The 16965-nt window shown below is 56.2% G+C and overlaps 1 protein-coding gene across 1 annotated transcript; it reads left to right on the forward strand.

The window, feature by feature from the left end:
- The first annotated feature begins 6 nt into the window (after positions 1 to 6).
- Positions 7 to 16901, forward strand: LEMD2 (LEM domain nuclear envelope protein 2). Its single transcript, XM_077754753.1, has 9 exons — positions 7 to 113; positions 1700 to 1740; positions 5076 to 5151; positions 8197 to 8273; positions 9154 to 9233; positions 10821 to 10966; positions 11983 to 12084; positions 12167 to 12269; positions 15465 to 16901. The coding sequence occupies exons 1-9, from the start codon at positions 74 to 76 to the stop codon at positions 15613 to 15615; spliced, it is 816 nt and encodes a 271-aa protein (XP_077610879.1). The 5' UTR covers positions 7 to 73; the 3' UTR covers positions 15616 to 16901.
- Positions 16902 to 16965: the final 64 nt, after the last annotated feature.

A 16965-nucleotide genomic window follows, 5' to 3' on the forward strand; every position in this document is an offset into this window, starting at 1 on the left:
CTGCCTGTCCCGGCTCCTGTTCTGGGCCAGCCTGGGGCTGCTGCTCGTCTTCCTGGGCATCCTCTGGGTGAAGATGGGCAAGCCCTCGGCGCCGCAGGAGGCGGAGGACAACAGTACGTCCCGGGCCGGCGCAGGGGAGGGCCCCGGGCGCGCGAGTGTGCACCTGCACCACCACCGTCCCTCTCAGCTCCAGGCCGTACATTTCCGGGCCTTGTCCGATGCCTCTGGCTGCCTTCTTAACCCCCAGACCTTGGCTCTCCTTCCTCCAGCTGCGGGAGAAGATTTCTGTCTTCACTCTCTCCTGTTCTCATTTTCTGCCCTAGCCCTCCTTACCGACCTCCCTTTCAACCACGTGCTGGAAGCAATTTTCATTCGGAGTCACTCCTACCCCAACCTCTGGTTTTCCCTCTCTAGAGAAAACCACACCCCTCTCTAGCAGACAGGCCCACCCCCATTCCTTTTCAGTTCTTTCTTGGAGCTCTTGCTCATTCACACATTAGTGCCCATTCCAAGGCACCCCAGGTTTCACTGCCCACAGATCGGATCTGGTTGGGTTCCCAGCTTTGCAGCACCAAAAGAGTTTAAACTGATGTAAAAGGAGGCTTTTTTCCTTGCTTGGATTATCCTGGAGTGTGTTAAGGGAGGGTTCTGGGAGTCAAGGACATTCCCAGCCATGCTTCTGTCCACACTTTAGACATAACAATGCGAGCGAGGTCTGCAGGATACAGCGTGTTTCCTGAGTCGTTGACGATTTGTATGTTTCTTAAAAGGGAAATTTGCCTCTTGGGTAATGCCGGGCTTTAGCCGAACAGAAAACAACACTAGAGATCATTTCTTTATAAATTTTAGAGTGTAAAGTATATACATTGAAAGTGTAAGTATAAAGTGACATTGTAGTTCACCAGCTTTTGGTATTCTTTGCCAAGGATGAATGTGCTTAATATCGTTCCCAGCCTCAGGCCACAAGGCCACATCTTTCCATGCGTAGCAGGAACGGCCAAAACGCAGGGAGACGCTAAGCCGTGTCTTAGCTGTCGTAGCAGATGGGTATTTAGGTGTATGAACAAGCCTGTGGGCACGGGGTTCCCAGACTCAGGCACACACCCAAATAATTTCTTGGCTATAAGAGCAGTTTATCCACCTACCAAAGAAACTAAGCAGACCCGGACCCGGGGATGTTGTGGGACTGTGCTGGTACCCCAACAGTCAGACAGTATACAGCCGCTGAGATGCTTTCCAACAACAGCTCTGGGATGTATACTGGGATCTACCCGGACTTCCCCTCCTGTAATGGTTGGTACTAATCCCTGTTCAACACATATTGTTGGCAATTTACGAAACTGTCATGTATATTGACTTGTTTGAGGCCAAGCCCCTGAGTTAAACAGGGGCAGCTTTATTGATCCCATTTTACAAATGAGGAAACTGGGCCCAGGGTGGTTGAGTTGCCAGAAATGGCGAATCATTTCCAGCTAGGATTTGGACCCAGCTGTCCTCGTCCTGATTCCTAATCTAGGGTTGGGAAACCCTGACATGTCTGTCTGCGTTTTAAAAGTGCCCCATTTAGACGACCTCTTTCTGATCCCCACCCTCACACTGGTAATGTTTTACTTCCCCTGAATTTTGAGAGTGGTCTCTTTTTGTAATCTTTTCCCTAACCCACACTTTTAATTTCCTGTGTTTCTTTTCTTGGTCTCAGTGAAATTATTGCCAGTGGACTGTGACAGTAAAACAGATGAGGTGAGTTTGAATTTCCTGAGCTTTTGTTATTCCTCTCAAGGATGTGAGCCTCCATTAGGAGGTAAACTTGCCCAGAAAAAGATCATAATAGGATCATTTTCATGAGCATTTCGTGTAATGCACCAGAATCACATCACGTTCTGTGATGTTTGTGTCAGGACTCAATTGTGGCAGCAAAAGAAGTACTTGAAACAGAGAATTGAGCTCCCAAGATCAATGTTGGGCTTGTTATGGAAGCTCCCCCATCCATCACAGCATTGGGGACTTTGATCTTCCGCCTAAGTCAATCTGGGGGGATGCGGTAGGTTGTGGTTGGAGGACCTCTCCGGCTCCCTGGCTTCCAGAGAAAGGGCTGGCAGTTTTTAGGCATCGGAAGGCTGGCTTCTCAGGTCCCCGCTTTCCGCTGGTAGTACGTCTGTGGCTCCGACAATGCTGTCCTGATTTGAAACATCATGGGGGGCTGGTTTTAAATGTATCTAAAGTGGAATTAGCCCTGTTAGTCTGTAGATTTGTTTTATGAAGCTTTAATATTCCCTACAAATAATATTCGGGGAAGGCGAGCAGCCNCTGGCACAGGTGATAGTCTGGGGAAGATTGGAGGCAGTAAATTTTCAGGTCATAAATCCTACAAGGAGGAGCCTTTTGCTGCCAGAGGGCATGACTTAGTAGTCTAATTATTAAGTGTGTGATGCCGGGTGCCAGGCCTCCCCTGAGGCCTCAGTGTCGTTTCTGGCAGCCCGGGGGCTGGGAAAGAAACAGCCCAGGGCCACACGTTCACTGTCTCACCCGTGTCAACCTCAACCACGGAGGGGTATCCTGATAACAGGTTTTATTTCTTCTTTTGGCCTCTGCAGTATCCCCTTTGGGGCTGTTTTCTTGCATTCACGTACTGGAGTCCTCCACCGCGGATCTTTGCTTCTCAGTTGTTTTTGTGAAAACAGATTTGTAAGAAGTTTAATCTGCCTTCTGTCGCGATAACTGCAGTTGACAATTATAACGAGGCAGTGGCCTGGAAAAAGAGGGAGTGGCCGGAGGGCAAACTAGAACTTTGAGGCCCGAAAGCAAAAAACGGGATACAAGGAAGTTTTCTTTAAAAAAATATTTTTTAATGTTTTATTTATTTCTGGGAGAGAGAGAGAGAGAGAGAGAGAGAGAGAGAGAGAGAGAGAGAGAGCATGGAGAGAGAGAGCATGCGCAGGGGAGGTTTAAAGAGAGAAGGAGATACAGAATCTGAAACAGGCTCCAGGCTTTGAGCTGGCTGTCAGCACAGAACCTGACGCGGGGCTCGAAACCATGAACCGTGAGATCATGACCTGAGCCGAAGTCGAATGCTTAACTGAGTAAGCCACCCAGGCGCCCCAACAAGGAACTTTTCTATAAGATATCTCTGGTTCCTGTTGTCTGATTCTTCACCCCACTTGAGCGAGCCCAGCCAGGCACAATCCAGGGACCTGCTAAAGATGTGCTCAGTGAGCAGACCCAATAGTTGCCCCGACATCAGAGCATCGAAAGGCAGGGCCTGGGCATCGACATGGGCTCCAGTGAGCTGAGATTTCATGGGGTGCTGGTGGCCTTCGTGAAGGGTAGACACAGGGACGGGCAAGGGGGAGACGCTCCTTGGCTTTGGTGAGGCTCTTGCCGAAAGTCTTGTGTTCTTCGTGGCTCCGGCTCACCCAGAACCCAGATGGGCATGTGAGTTTTAGATATACGTGTTTTTTCCCTTCTCAGCCAACTACGACACGTAGCGCTTTTCTTTCTGCCTTTGTGCCGCTGAAAACGTGCGGACAGGCTGGGAGTGGGTGTGCTGGCGCAGTCTGGCCGTCTCGGTATCTGCTGCCGTCTGTCCTATTCCCTTTCGGTGGCACCAACCCTGCTGTGCCTAAATGTCGGTGGGTTTGGAACAGAGTTCATTGTTACTGCTTTTTTTTTTTTTTTTCTGGCTGTGACAGTAAGAGAGGTTGAGTGTAGAAAAGGTGAAAAATGTGACAAAACCACCTGTGATTCTGCCACCAAGGGGTGTTCGCCGTTAGCGTCTGGGGGGCATTTCCTTCCCATCTCGTCTGTGTCCCCGTATGTTTATAGAATTGGGATCTCCATGTATATTCAATTATGTTTCTTATCATCAATATTTGCCATCTCGTTAGTCTTTCAGAGGTGCTTTGGGGCACCTAATTCTACTTACCGACCTGTGAGCTGTCCCTGAACACTTATGGTCCTGTGTGTAAATCTTGGTTGCGTCATTTTGTCCCTCGTAAAGGCTTGTGGGTCTTTAGGCGACACGAGGTGACGTTTCTTGGCCTCCGAGACTGAGAGAGACCAAGTCCCTCGCATTATGGATGAGGGCAACAGGTGAGCCCGAGGAGGAAAGTGACTGTGGTCCCTTCTGCAGTTGTGAGGCTAGGGCCCCCAGGCTCTTGGCGTCGGTCCACACCTCGCCCAGGGACAACCCAGAGGAGGTCTGGAGGGGGCTCCAGCACTTTTTAGCTGTGGCGTCTTGGCAGCCCAGCTAAGGTCCCCGCGCCTCGGGCTCCTCGTCTGAGAGACTGGTGTGCAGTCAGGATTGTGGTGGCGCGTCCCTGCGTGCTCACGTGTCAGCGACTCAGCGCAGCACATGGCTTGTCGTTCGCTCTCAAGGAAGAGCAGCCCTTCCTTTAAATATCCTAAATCTAGCAAGTCTAGCAGCCTATCAGTTCCGTTACAGGTGCAGGAGATCTAGGTAGGCACGTATCCCTAGTCCCGTTTCTCCCCCCTCTAGTTTCAGGATTTCTAGAAATTTCCCATTTGCAGTCCAGAATCCAGTCCAAGATGAAGCATTTGCTGCAGCTCATCCACAGAACAGACCGTTTATGGGCAGAATGCAGACACCTGACTTTCCAAAAGCAGACGGGAGGGGCCTGGGGGAGACGGGACTGCAGGGAGGCGGCATTTGCTTGGCCCGCCCTGGAGGCCGGGCTCCCGCATCTCCCCGCGGCCACATCGCCACTGCTCCACAGCCCCACTTGATGGGCTTTGTTCCAGGGAGAACCGTGGGACAGAGGCTGGGAGGCCTCCAGGATGGCAGCCCCTCAGTTACCGTGCCTGCTTTTAGCTCTGCCTCTGCTTTTACGGTGTTGCTCCGCAGTCGGTTAACCGAGTACTTAGCGACCCTGTCCTGGGCCCACTGAGTTGCAGAATTGGGGTTTGGTTGTTTTTTTGTTTTGTTTCGTTTTGTTTTAAGTATGAGGTGTTTCTTGCTGCTTAGTACTTGACAGTGCACCCGAGGAGGCAAAACCAGATAGATAGGGCCCCCTTTCCCACACCCCTCCTTGCTGACTACTTGTCCTGTGCCCTTTCAGTTCTGTCAGGCCAAGCAGAAGGCCGCCTTGCTGGAGCTGCTGCACGAACTGTACAACTTCCTGGCCATCCAAGCCGGTGAGTGGGTATCCCGGGGCCCGAGATTCCTCATGAGGCTGTGGGCTATTCCTCTGATCGGCCAGGCCGGGGCAGGCGGCCGAGATGCCCCGGAGAGATCTTCCGGAAGACATACTCAGAAACCAAGTCTTGCCTTCCCTGCTTCCCCACTCAGACCCATCGCTTTTAAGCCTGCGTTAGGTTCTCATATCCCCTGTGAGGGCCCCAGGGGTCCTGGTACACACACAGGCCTTTCTGCCTTCTCGAGATGCCCACCGCCTGCTGCTTTGGGGGCTCGTGTTGCACTGGAGGGGGCCAGGCCCCAGGTGCTCTCAGAGTCTGGGTCTTCAGACCTGGGGGGCCTCCCTGTACTCAATGGTCGGCCAGGCCAGGAGGAGAGGCAGGTGCAGGTGGCAGGGGTCTGCGTGGAGGGCCAGTCACACTCGGGCTCATCCAGCTTGCCAGGACCCTGGTGTCATATCCGGCCCCAATCTCCCCGTCTGGCCTCGGGGCCTTAGACAAGTCCCGTACCCTCTCAGGAACTCCCTGTCTAACCAAGTAATCTTGGCTTTGTTTTCCTGTTTTGTTTTGTTCTTACAAAATGGAAATGAAGTACTCTACTCAGGGGGAGGGTACCTTCAGCACCCCCAGCTTGCCTCTAAAAAGCCGTCCATCCAGAAGGCCCCTCTTCTATTTTATTTAGAAAATTATTCTGTAAGACCTGAGATACCACCTCCCCACACCTCTCAAAATCACGTGCTAAAGGCATGGGTGACTGACCAGGGCTTGGGTACCAGGCTAACTATATTTGGCACCAGAATCAGACAGAGCTCTTCAGTCTTATGAGATGCTCAGGAAGCACCGCTTCCCTGTGGGGCCAACCCTTGTGGAAGGTGGTTGCTAGGAAATCAAGGCCGGATGGGCCTGCAGTGGGCCCTCAACCCTGGGGGCCAGTCTTGCGGTCCCAGCTCTGCCACCGCCTCCCTCCTGCATGGTGGGACCCTGGCGGCGGCGGTCAGGGAGGCATCGGTGAGCTCCTGGGAGGTGCAGGAGGAGTGGGAGCTCACAGCACTGCAGGCCTCAGGGGCCTTTCTCCACGGCCGAGGTGCTTGGGCTATAAGTTCTGGCCCAGGAGGGTGTTCCAGACCTTAGTGACTCAATAGTGGCCCAGGGACTGGCAGCATCAGGGTCACCCGGGAGCATGTTGGAAATGCAAATCCGCGGTCCCATCTCAAACCTCATTTTCAGAAGTCACCCAGGGCATAGAGAAGCTCTGCTCTTAAACTGTAGGTGCTGGTAGACGTTGTCCCCCCATCCCACCCTCCGTACGCCGTCCTGGCTTACACCATCAGGGGGTCTGGCCTGGCAGGGGTGACCCTGAGGGTCCCGCTGCAGGGGAATGAAGGCTCTCCTAGGCCATACTCCCCCCGCCCCCACCCTGCCTTGGAGGTCACCTAGGGGCAGGGCATTGTGCTGACCTTGCGGCCCACAGGCTGTGTATGGTCTAGTAGAAGAGAAAACCCAGCTACCTCCCTGAGCACTGGCTGATAAACAGTGTGGCTGGATGAGAACCCAGAGGCCGGAAGTTCCAGGAGGCACGTTGCCTTTGAGCTGCAGCAGTCAGAAAAGTGTCTCAGGGAGCTGGTGTCAGCCGGGCCCTGAAGCCCCCCCAAGGGGGATTGGGTCTGTATATGTGCGGGGAGACAAGGCCAAGGGGAAATGACAGGGTCAGGGGTGGAAGCAGCTGGTTTCATGAGAGAAGAAAAAATGGAAGGAATGGAGTTTGGAAAGGTCAGCTGGGCTTTGGTAGATGCCAGGCCACCAGGACTTAATCCTGAGGGCACTGAGCACCAAGGGAGGCTTCAGAGCAGGGCGGTGATGAGAGCCAGCAGCCAGGAAGGCAAATGTGACAGCTGCTTGAGTGTAGTAGTGTCACATAAGCAGAATCATTATAAAGTTCTGCTGCTCAAACGTGGATGGGAAAGGGGAGAGCAGGAAACCGATCGGGAGACCGTGGCGGTGGTCCAGGCTGGGTGATCTGGGGTGGGGCAAGCCAAGGCAGCCACCTTGGTCCCAGGGGTCCCATAAGGTCAAGATCAACTTGGCATAGGAAGAATAAGCTTTTAGTTCGTTCTCAAGATTTTTAATGTTCATTCCCAACCCCTCCGTCCCCAGCACACAGACACACAGATGAGCCATCCGTAGCCCCTAAGCTGTGCCAGGTTAAGAGCAGCCAGGCTGTGGGTGGGTTAAGGGTCTTGTACATGCTGACCCTGTGGTGTCCCTGCTCTCAAGGAGTCTGGTGACTCACCGGAAGCAGCACTTTGTGGGTGGACTGTAGCAGGCTATCGAGAACCAACGACTGTGGTGGGCCCCCAAGTCCAGAGCAGTGTGGTCCAATGAGAGTCTCCAACGGGCTGGGGATTTTTGAGAGGAGGTGGCCCTGCGCAGGCCTATGGGGAGGCTCCCAGTCTATCCTCGGTGAGAGCCATTCACCCAGGGTGCTTGGAAGGGAGCGGCCCCTTGGGGCACCATGCCCAGGAGGCCCCACTGCCCAGCACAGAGATGCCCTCTTTCTCTTCGGGGCATTTCGGACACCCCTCCCCAGAACCCCTCAAGACAGTGGGGCTGGAGTTCAGGTCACCTGCCTTTGTCATAGTCAGAGTCCCTGCCGTGCCTCCGGCCTCCCTGCCTTTCTTTTTTCTCCCTCGGTTGTGTTTATTTATAGTGCCATTCTGGTACCTTCCAAAGCTATCTGCCTGATCCTTTTAGGGATCAATTGCAAACAGACCTCAGGATTGGGCAGCTTTTTAGTCATTTAATGCAAATCACCGCACTGCTTTGCAGGTCAGGTTTTAATGATCTGGAATCGATCCAAGCTAAGTGGCTTTTGATCTTGCTGCAGAGTGAAGATGCCCCACAGAAACCAGAGCACGGGGCCACATGCTCCCTATCAGAGCTGATGGCTTGATTCTTGCTGCAGTTTTTAGTCCATTTCAGAGTCATCTCTCTTTTTTTCCTTCCACCTCTTCTTTGTGTTTGGATATGTGTGTTTTTTCCTCCTAGGTAATTTTGAATGTGGAAATCCGGAGAAGCTAAAAAGCAAATGCATTCCCGTAATGGAAGCCCAGGAGTACCTAGCAGTAAGTAAGGCTGCAGTGCTTACCCATTCCCGGGAGGTGCTGGTGCTTTTGGAGTGATCTTTCAAGGCTTTTCGTTTTGTGTTTGCTTTTTGGCTTTTTTGTTTTGTTTTCCTTTTTTTTTTTTTTTTTTAACTTAGTTGAGTGTTAGGCTGCTGCAAGTTTAGGCAGCAGTAGGGGTGACTGGTCCAAGGTGAGCTGGGAGCCAGAGCCCAGCCTGCCTGCTTGCGGGGGAGGAGGGGTGGCTGGCTCCTGGCCAGCTGGTGTGGCCACTGCAGGCCACCTCTTCTTTAAGTGGCCCTGTTACTTGCTCCCCCTCCCAGCAGCTTTGTGGATCTACATTTCACCTGTCCGTTTTCTCCTTTTCATTCGCTGTGCAGATGGCCCAGGGTCTGTTTGTGTGCCTGGCCCTCATTTGATAGAATTATGGAACCTTGGAGTTCACGGGAACCTTAGGGCTCACCTAGGTCATTGCCATTTCCTAGATGAGGAAACTGAGCTCAGAGAGGGGCAGGGACTTGCCCAAGGCCACACAGCTTGGACTGGCCACCAGGCCCCAATCCCCGTACTATTTTTCATTTTCCCCAAGATGAGCCACCAGCTCTGTCTGGCCTGACGCTTCGGTCCTTGAGGAAGTCCTGTTCTTTCGGATGCCTCAGACCCGCGTTGTTTCCTTGTGTGAGCTTCCACATCAGCTCCTCCGGGTAGAGCTCTTCTTGGCTTTCCGCAGCCCAGATTTCCTGCCAGCTGCTTGGCTGTGCGTTCAGTGGAACAGGGCTCTGGGTCCCGCGGAGGACACGGGAGAGGGCTTCCCTAATCCAGCAGAATACTGTCCCGGCCGCTCCGCCCAGGCGCAGACCTAACCTCCCGCCCCCTCCCACAGAATGTGACCAGCAGCTCCTCTGCCAAGTTTGAAGCTGCACTGACCTGGATACTGAGCAGCAACAAGGACGTGGGCATCTGGTGAGTGTGGGCGAGACATCACAGGGTGGCAGCCCTGCCACGGGCACCCGCGGCCGTGGTCCTCACTCATCAGCTGACTGCCCTGTGCTCCCAGACGTGTCCCAGGTCTCCAGTTAGAGGCAGGTCTCCCAGCCGAGTCCTCGGATATTGAGCCTGAAGCCAGGCAACGGAAGGAAGAAGCACTTGGGGTGCAGATAAGACACAAAGTCAGGTGTCGGGACATTAGCCTAGTGTTCCAGCTACACTTGCTTCAGGTAACTCGCTTGCAATTCCCTGGGCCCACACGGGGTACTGGAGAAGGCATTTTCCTGCACTTCCTTTCCTCGGGTGCTCGTTTTCATCCCTAGGTGGAACGTTTCCAGATGTCGGTTTCACTCTGTATGGAAATTGCTGAAGGAAATACTGGACTTTATTCTGACTGGGAGGTTGCGCCTCAATTCTGTCTCTGGGGAGCACTATTAGCAGAGATGGCGAGCCCTCTCAGCCTCCTGAAAAGCCCCATCTGGCTGCCCCCAATGCCCCCTCCCCCCGCAAGTTTATCACGCTGGCACCGCCTCCCGTTTCTCAGGGTTTGTTGGGGCCTCTGCTCAGGCCACAGCTCCTGATAGTCAGACACACTGCAGGGTTTTGTTCCTGTCCTTTCTAATCCACCCAGACTACTAATTCCTTCAGCAGTGCCTCTGCCAGAAGGCCCTCGGGCAGCTCAGCCCGAAGCTTGATAACTGGATGCGTGGCTCGATTAAGATTCGTTGGCTTAAAAAAAAAAAAAAGCTTCCCTGAGTGGCTGAGCGATTTTCCTGGGTGTCAGGAAAGGCGGAGGAGAATATGGATTTTATCCTCCGTGGCGCTTGCCGGAGCTGCTAGCACAGAAGAGCGATGACGCTCACCTGCCACCCTGGGGAGGGCAGTCAGGAGGGCGCCGGGCGCAGCTCACACCGCCAGTGTTCCAAGTGAGTCGTGAGAAGCCGGGACACTTCAGATCCTGGGCACTACAGCACAAGACGGTCACCCGGCTGAAAGAGGGTGCGGGTGTGGGCCTCCCGGTGCGTCCCAGCACCTCCTCTCCGTGGCCAGGGTGGAGGCGCTGGGGCTGGGGCCTGGCCTCCAGGAGCCCGGTGGTTGTCGTTCCCTGAGCCACATGGCACCCCGACTATTACACTTAAGCAGCTTATATGCCTCCTTGTCACCGTCACTGAGGAAAAGCACACCCTCCCAGACTCAGTGCCTGCCATGCGGTGCAGAGCTGGCAATTCAGTAAACATTTCCATTTCTCTGTGCTGGGAGGTGGGAATCCAATTTACAGTTTAATCTTCCACACGCTGAGAGGGGCTGTCAAAAGACCCGACAGAGGGGGACGTCACTTTAGCGGTAGGGGTTCAAGCCTGCTGCCATCTTTAAAGCTTTATTCTTTCTAAGTAGCCAACGTGGGAAATTTCTGGAAAGCGTGCACCCAGGATACCAAGTCTATTTCATAAGCGAGTGGAGGCCTCAGAGCCCGTCCTTTCTTCTCCTTCTGCTTAGAGTGGGGCTGATCCCACGGCTCCTGGGAGCTTCTGAATGTGTTTGCAGCCCTGTGTCCTGTTTCAGGTTGAAAGGGGAAGACCCGTCGGAGATGGTGACCACTGTCGACAAGGTGGTGTGCCTGGAATCTGCCCGCCCCCGCATGGGTGTCGGCTGCCGCCTGAGCCGTGCCCTGTTCACCGCTGTCACCAACTTGCTCATCTTCTTCTGGTGTGAGTCCTTGGCCGCCCTTCTCCCCCTGCCCCTGCTGCCAGCACTGCTCACAGAGCACCTCCCGGGAGCCCAGCTCAGTGGCGAACCTAGGCATGAGTGATGAGTGCTAGAAACCCAGGCCCAGGAGTTTGTTTCCATCTAGTGAACTCGAGGTCTGTCTAATAAAACAGAGGAGATGAACAAGTCAGCCTCTGCCCTGGCTCATCTTACCTTTAGAGATTGGTGGCGGGAGGGTGAGGATAACTGAAAAACGCCCTTGACCTGGGTCAGGGACCGTCAGCGTCCCCGAGAGGGAGCTGGGCGCTGGCGGGAGCCCAGCCTCGTCCCTCTGGGAGACCCGGAGGGCAGGCCTCTCTGAGGAGGAGGCACAGCAGGAGCTTGGCCTAATTTCACTCCCTGAACAATGTAAACATGACCTTGGGAGTTCTGGTTACCTGATGGAAGCAGGAAGGACCCGGGGCGCTGAGCTGAACAGCAGAGCACGGGTCCTGTCTCCTGACATCAGGGGCCGCCTTTGAGCAGAGACCTTGGGCTGTCTCTGAAGGCAAAAGGCGGGGTGTTGGAAACTGCCGGCTGCACAGACAACAGCAGAGCTACAGATCACAGGCCGGCCAGGCGTGCACACCGCTCCCTTGCCCGCGCCATCAGGCATAGACATCATTATCGGCAGCGGCGTCTCGGAATACAAAGGGCCCTGCATGTATATATGTATGAAACGCCGTGTTCCAGTTCACGAGGGAGGAAATGAAAGCCCCAGGATGAGGTTGGGAGGAGCCGCGATCTGGACGGCTGGGGATGCCTCCACAGAGCGGCAGGAGGACGATGATCACTTAATAGCCTGTCTTCCCTTCCCATTTCCACCTCCATCGTCCCCTGCCTGCTAGCCTGGGCCCGGCGCGTGGCAGGTACTGAGAACGCCCTTACGGCCCAGCCGCTGGCCCACACTGAGAAGCAGAGTGCATCCGGATGGCCGCCGGCGACACGAGGGAGTGACCAGGCCTTTGTTCCCTCCTAGGCTTGGCCTTTCTGTGGGGCCTCCTGATCCTCCTGAAGTATCGGTGGCGGAAGTCGGAAGAGGAGGAGCAAGCCATGTATGAGATGGTGAAGAAGATTATAGGTGCGTGGCCCCTGGGGTGAGGACTGCCAGCTCACGCCGGGAGGTCCTTGCCCTAAACTGTGCCCTCTGCCCTACCCTGCAGACGTGGTCCAGGACCATTACGTGGACTGGGAACAGGACATGGAGCGCTACCCGTACGTGGGCATCCTGCATGTGCGCGACACCCTGATCCCTCCGCAGAGCCGGTAAGTCCTGGCCCGACACCACCGAGTGCCATGGAAGGAGCCCCGAGCATCAGTTATTGTGGGGGTGGGGGGGGAGGGGAGAGGCAGCCCAGCCCCAAGGAGCCCAGGTGCGGGGGCCACCACGCCTCCTGCCATTCCTGCAGCGCTCCGCTCTTCATGGCACAATGCAGACAAAAGGTATAGAAACATGGTCCCGCCCCTCTGTTAGCGCTGGGTGGCTCAAGCTGGGACGGACCTGATAGGTTTCCGTTAATGGAGGTCCAGAGTCACGTGGGCTCCAGGCACAGAATAGTCCAGTCTCTGGTTCCATTTCTCTGTGGTCCTTCGAGTCCTGGTCTCCATAGATGGTGTGGGCTCCATAGATGGTCGCAGGATGATGGCCAGCAGCAGTTGGGCCAACGTTTGCCTTGTCACAGCCAGCAGGGGAGAGAGGGGCCTCCTGTTGCTCTCAGGAGCAGGAGAAAACATTCCCTGAAGCTGCCGGTGACACGCTCACTGAAGCCCCGCTGGCCAGACTCAGTTACTTGTCTATTCCTTAACATTTTAGAGAGACAGACAGACAAAGTGTGAGTGAAGGAGGGGCAGAGAGAGAGGGAGACACAGAATCTGAAGCAGGCTCCAGGCTCTGAGCTGTCAGCACAGAGGCCAACATGGGGCTCGAACCCACAAACTGTGAGATCATGACCTGAGCTGAGGTTGGATACTTAACCACCTGAGTCACCCAGGCGCCCATATTCCTATATCCGTCACTAGCAAGGAGGCGATTGTTTCTCAGACGTTTTTAACCATGGCCCATGACATGGTACCTAAATACGGTTCACTTTCCACACACGCATGGCTGCGCGCGCACACACACACACACACACACACACACACACACATGCACACATGTATCCCTGCAGTGGAAAGCAGAGTCTCACGGCACTGGATGGGGTCCGTTTCCAGGGGGCGCGGCTGCGTGGCAAGGGATAGCAGGCCATTGTCGTTCATGACTCCAGATGCCGGATGGACCCCAACAAAACCAAGTGTGGTGTGGCTTTGGAGGATGGGGTCCCGGGGGGCAGCAAGCAGGGCCCACCAAAGTGTGGGCTCAGACTGTGGGCCCCTCACTATCTTGCTGCAGTCTGCAGCCAAATGCCACCCTCTCCGGAGGCAGACGGGCACACGCTGTGAGTAGACACTGCTCTGTGCCCTCCACGCGGCCTGCGCTCGCTGGCTCCTCACTGTGGCCCTGGGAAGTGAGACCAGTGACTATCCCATCTTATAGATGAGGAAACTGAGGCACAGGCAGCTTATGGAACTTGCTCGAGGCTCAGCGCTGGTGGCGTTTTAGTGCAACCCAAGAGGAACTGGAAGAGTAAAACATTTAAGGTTTTACTTGTAAATGTGAAGATGCTTAATAACTCCCATGCCCACCCTGCTTGGGAAGGTGCAGGCTGGAAGCTTAGGGAGAGGAGACTGATCATGGTATTGGCTCATGCTTGTGGTTGGTCCTTTGCGTGAGGCAGCCACGTGGCTCTCTGGCTCCCAGGGGGAGGCCACCTGGGGTTTTCAGACTCCCCCCACGTGACCGTGCGTAACGGCCTCTCTGAGCCAGTTTCCTTGCCCGAAACGGAAGTGATACCACTGCCGTGCAGTGGCTGCCCTGAAGCCCTCAGTTGCTCAGCAGATGTTTATTGAGCACCTACTGCAGGCCACACGCTGCTGGGTCACAGGGAGACGGTGGGGAGAAGGAGCCCAAATCCATGCCTCACCGGAACATTGGTTCTGGGGAGGAAGAGAGGTGACGAGATGCGTAAGGAAAAACGTGTGCTGTTAGGTAGTAGTGAGGAAAAAGGGAGCGGGGGTGTCAGGAAGTGGCCTCGCAGCGTATTAGGTCAGTGCCTAGCGCGTGAGCACTCACCCGAGAGCGGCCCTTGTTGCCTGGGCTTCCGTTCTCTGCAGCCCACGTCCTCCCTGAAGGAGGAGCAGGAGTGCTGTCGCGGCTCATGTCTGGCGGGGCCACCCGGCCTTAGCTCCTGTGCCATGGCCGGGACCACAGGTGGGACTGCGCCTGCTCAGTAAGCCCTGGAGACTCCCACCCTGTTGGCTCCCAGCCTCTCGATTTATCTCCCAGGCCCCTGGTGAGCTCACCCGGGCCCTCACATCGTGAGGGCGCATCGGCTTCCGTCGGCCCTGCGTGGGCACCATCGGGTGTGCCCTGCAGAGGACGGTGTGCCCGTGAGGCCGAGGGAGAGCCATGGAGCCTGGCTGGCGAGGAAAGCAGGTTGCTGAGAGCAGCCGGCTCACACAGGCCTGCTCCGTGCCTGGGCAGCCCGGGAGGGGGGGCTGGGGCTAGAGCAGGCCCATGGGGCAGCCAAACGGGACCTGACCTCTGCAGAAGAAAGCCCCGGCACCCCAACCTTGGCCCCTGACCCACAGGCCACCTTGGGAACGCCCCTCCTTTGTCCTCCACCAGGTGGAACCTTCCTGCTCCCACAGTTACACACCCACGTTCGTGCTGCACGTGAGGGGTCACGGGGAGGTGGTCTGCAGCGCTGATGAAAGATGGAAACTCATCAAAGAGAGGACGTCAGAGCAGTCCTCCCTGACTGCCTTGGAATTTCCTGTCTTGTCTGGAGGGGGGAGCAGACTACAGGGGGCTGTCCAAGGGGATGCAAGGCCCTGGGGACCCAGCAGAGCAGAAGGGGCCCTGCCTGGCAGCTCTGAATCCAAGAGCAGCTCCAGCTTCTTAGCCTCCGCGGTTGGATGCTTAGCTCATTCCCCTGCTCCAAAGCACTGTAGAGTTTGGACTCAACAGCCCAGTGGCCACCCTTTAATTAGCCCACAAGGGGCATTAGGATGCAGCCAGCACCGGTGGGGGTGCTGCCTGGCCGGGGCTGCTGCAGTAACAGGGCCCAGCAAGCGCTGGCCAGGGCCAGCACAGCCCCTTCCACCCTGGACCCCTCTGGCCCTGTTCAGCTCCCTTTAATTGAATGCTTTTGGAGCAGAGAAGGTTGAGGAATCGTTTCTCCATGGCTCAAGAAATTTCTCTCCTCTGCAGGAGTTCTGTTAGTACCTGATGCCTTTTCCTCCCGCAGATGCATTCCGCACGGGGTCCTGGAGTGAGGTCCCCAGTTTGTACAGAAGGCGGGCCCCGGGCAGCTCGCTTCCCCCGGCAGGCTGGCCTGCTGAGCCCAGTCCCTCTCGTTCCAGGAGGCGCATGAAGCGGGTCTGGGACCGGGCTGTGGAGTTCCTGGCATCCAACGAATCCCGGATCCAGACAGAGTCCCACCGCGTAGCTGGAGAGGATATGCTGGTGTGGAGATGGACTAAGCCTTCTTCCTTCTCCGACTCAGAGCGATAAATCCCGGGCGGGGGCCTGTTCCCAGTCGGCCTGTCCCAGGCCAGTCCCCTCCAGGGGCGCGAGAAGGCCACCAGACCTGCCAGTGCTGAATTCACACTTGCCTTGACTTTCACCCTCCTCCCAGCTCTGGTCCCGAAGGTGTCTCTGTAAGACTCTTCAGAGATTAGCTTGTAGGAAAGCATGTGCTTCCTTGAAGGACAGAGGGGAAAAGCCAGAGGCCCCGTCCTCTGCACTGGTCCAATCCTCTGCCCAGACTGCCAGCGGAAGAGGGGAGAAGGGTTTGTTTTCGATGAACAGAAAAGATGAAAGAGCAGCAGCTGTGAGACCCTGCAGAGCAAGTGTGCAGTTATGCGGGCTGGGGCTGGTCCACCGCTGGCTGGCACCCAGCAGGGTGGCCGTTGTGCCCGTGGGAGGCAGGTCGGGATGGCAGGCTGGGGCGGCAGGGGTCTGGGAGCAGTTTGGTCCATGTGCCTTCAGAGGGTGTTACCTGGGAGCTCAAGGGTGAGGGGAGAAAGCCTGTCCTCTAGCTGGGTTGGGCCTCTTTTATCCTGAAGGGGGAATGTGCTAGAAATTAGAACGGATACTGTTAGAAGAACTATCTAGAAATGCCAGGCCCTGGCACGCGGGACCCTTGGGTCAGGAGTGCGCTGTTGTTGGTGTGGCCTCCTGAGAGGAGCCTGGGGCAGACACCGGGCGGAGAGCAGAGAGGAGGGGAGGGCTGTCCGGAGGCGGCCTCCCAGGGCTGGGCCTCTTTAGCGGTGCTTCCCACACAGTCGCAGTCCTAGGGACCAGACCTGCAGCCCGGCCTCTGCAGTCGGGCCGAGAATGCGGATTCCAGGACCTGGGGCGTGTCGCGCGTCCAGTGTGCCACGGGTCACCTTGTCTCACGGCGACCACAGCGTGCCTACCCGGTGGCTGCTTAAGCGGGACTTCCAGCACCCACTAGGTTCGCAGGGGCGGGGCGCGGCGCGGCGGCCTCTCGGCTGCCCCCTGCCGGCCTCCCGGGAGCGAGCCGGCGCCACCGCAGACCTTCAGCGCGGCCCCCCGCCAGCCCGTCTGCCCGCGTCGCGTCGGGAGCCCGTCTCCGCAAACACGCCGGCGGGGGGCCCTATTAGTTAAGCGCGAGGAGCCTCTCCAGCAGAGCCTCGTCCCCATGTGTTCTCGTGTGCGGCGGGCGGGAGAGGGGCAGGCAGAGGGGCCGAGACCGCCGTCTCCAGAAGGCACCGCCACCCCTTTCGGTCTTACTGGTAGTTTTCGTTTCCTAAATAAAGCTCCGGTCTCCCTCATTTGAGCAATACTCTCTCATTTCCTCTGATGTCTGGGTGATCGGCGGGGGGGGGGGCGCGGGGG

Source organism: Crocuta crocuta, unplaced genomic scaffold, assembly GCF_008692635.1.
Source record: "Crocuta crocuta isolate KB4526 unplaced genomic scaffold, BGI_CrCroc_1.0 scaffold132, whole genome shotgun sequence".
NCBI classification, from domain to species: Eukaryota; Metazoa; Chordata; class Mammalia; order Carnivora; family Hyaenidae; genus Crocuta; species Crocuta crocuta.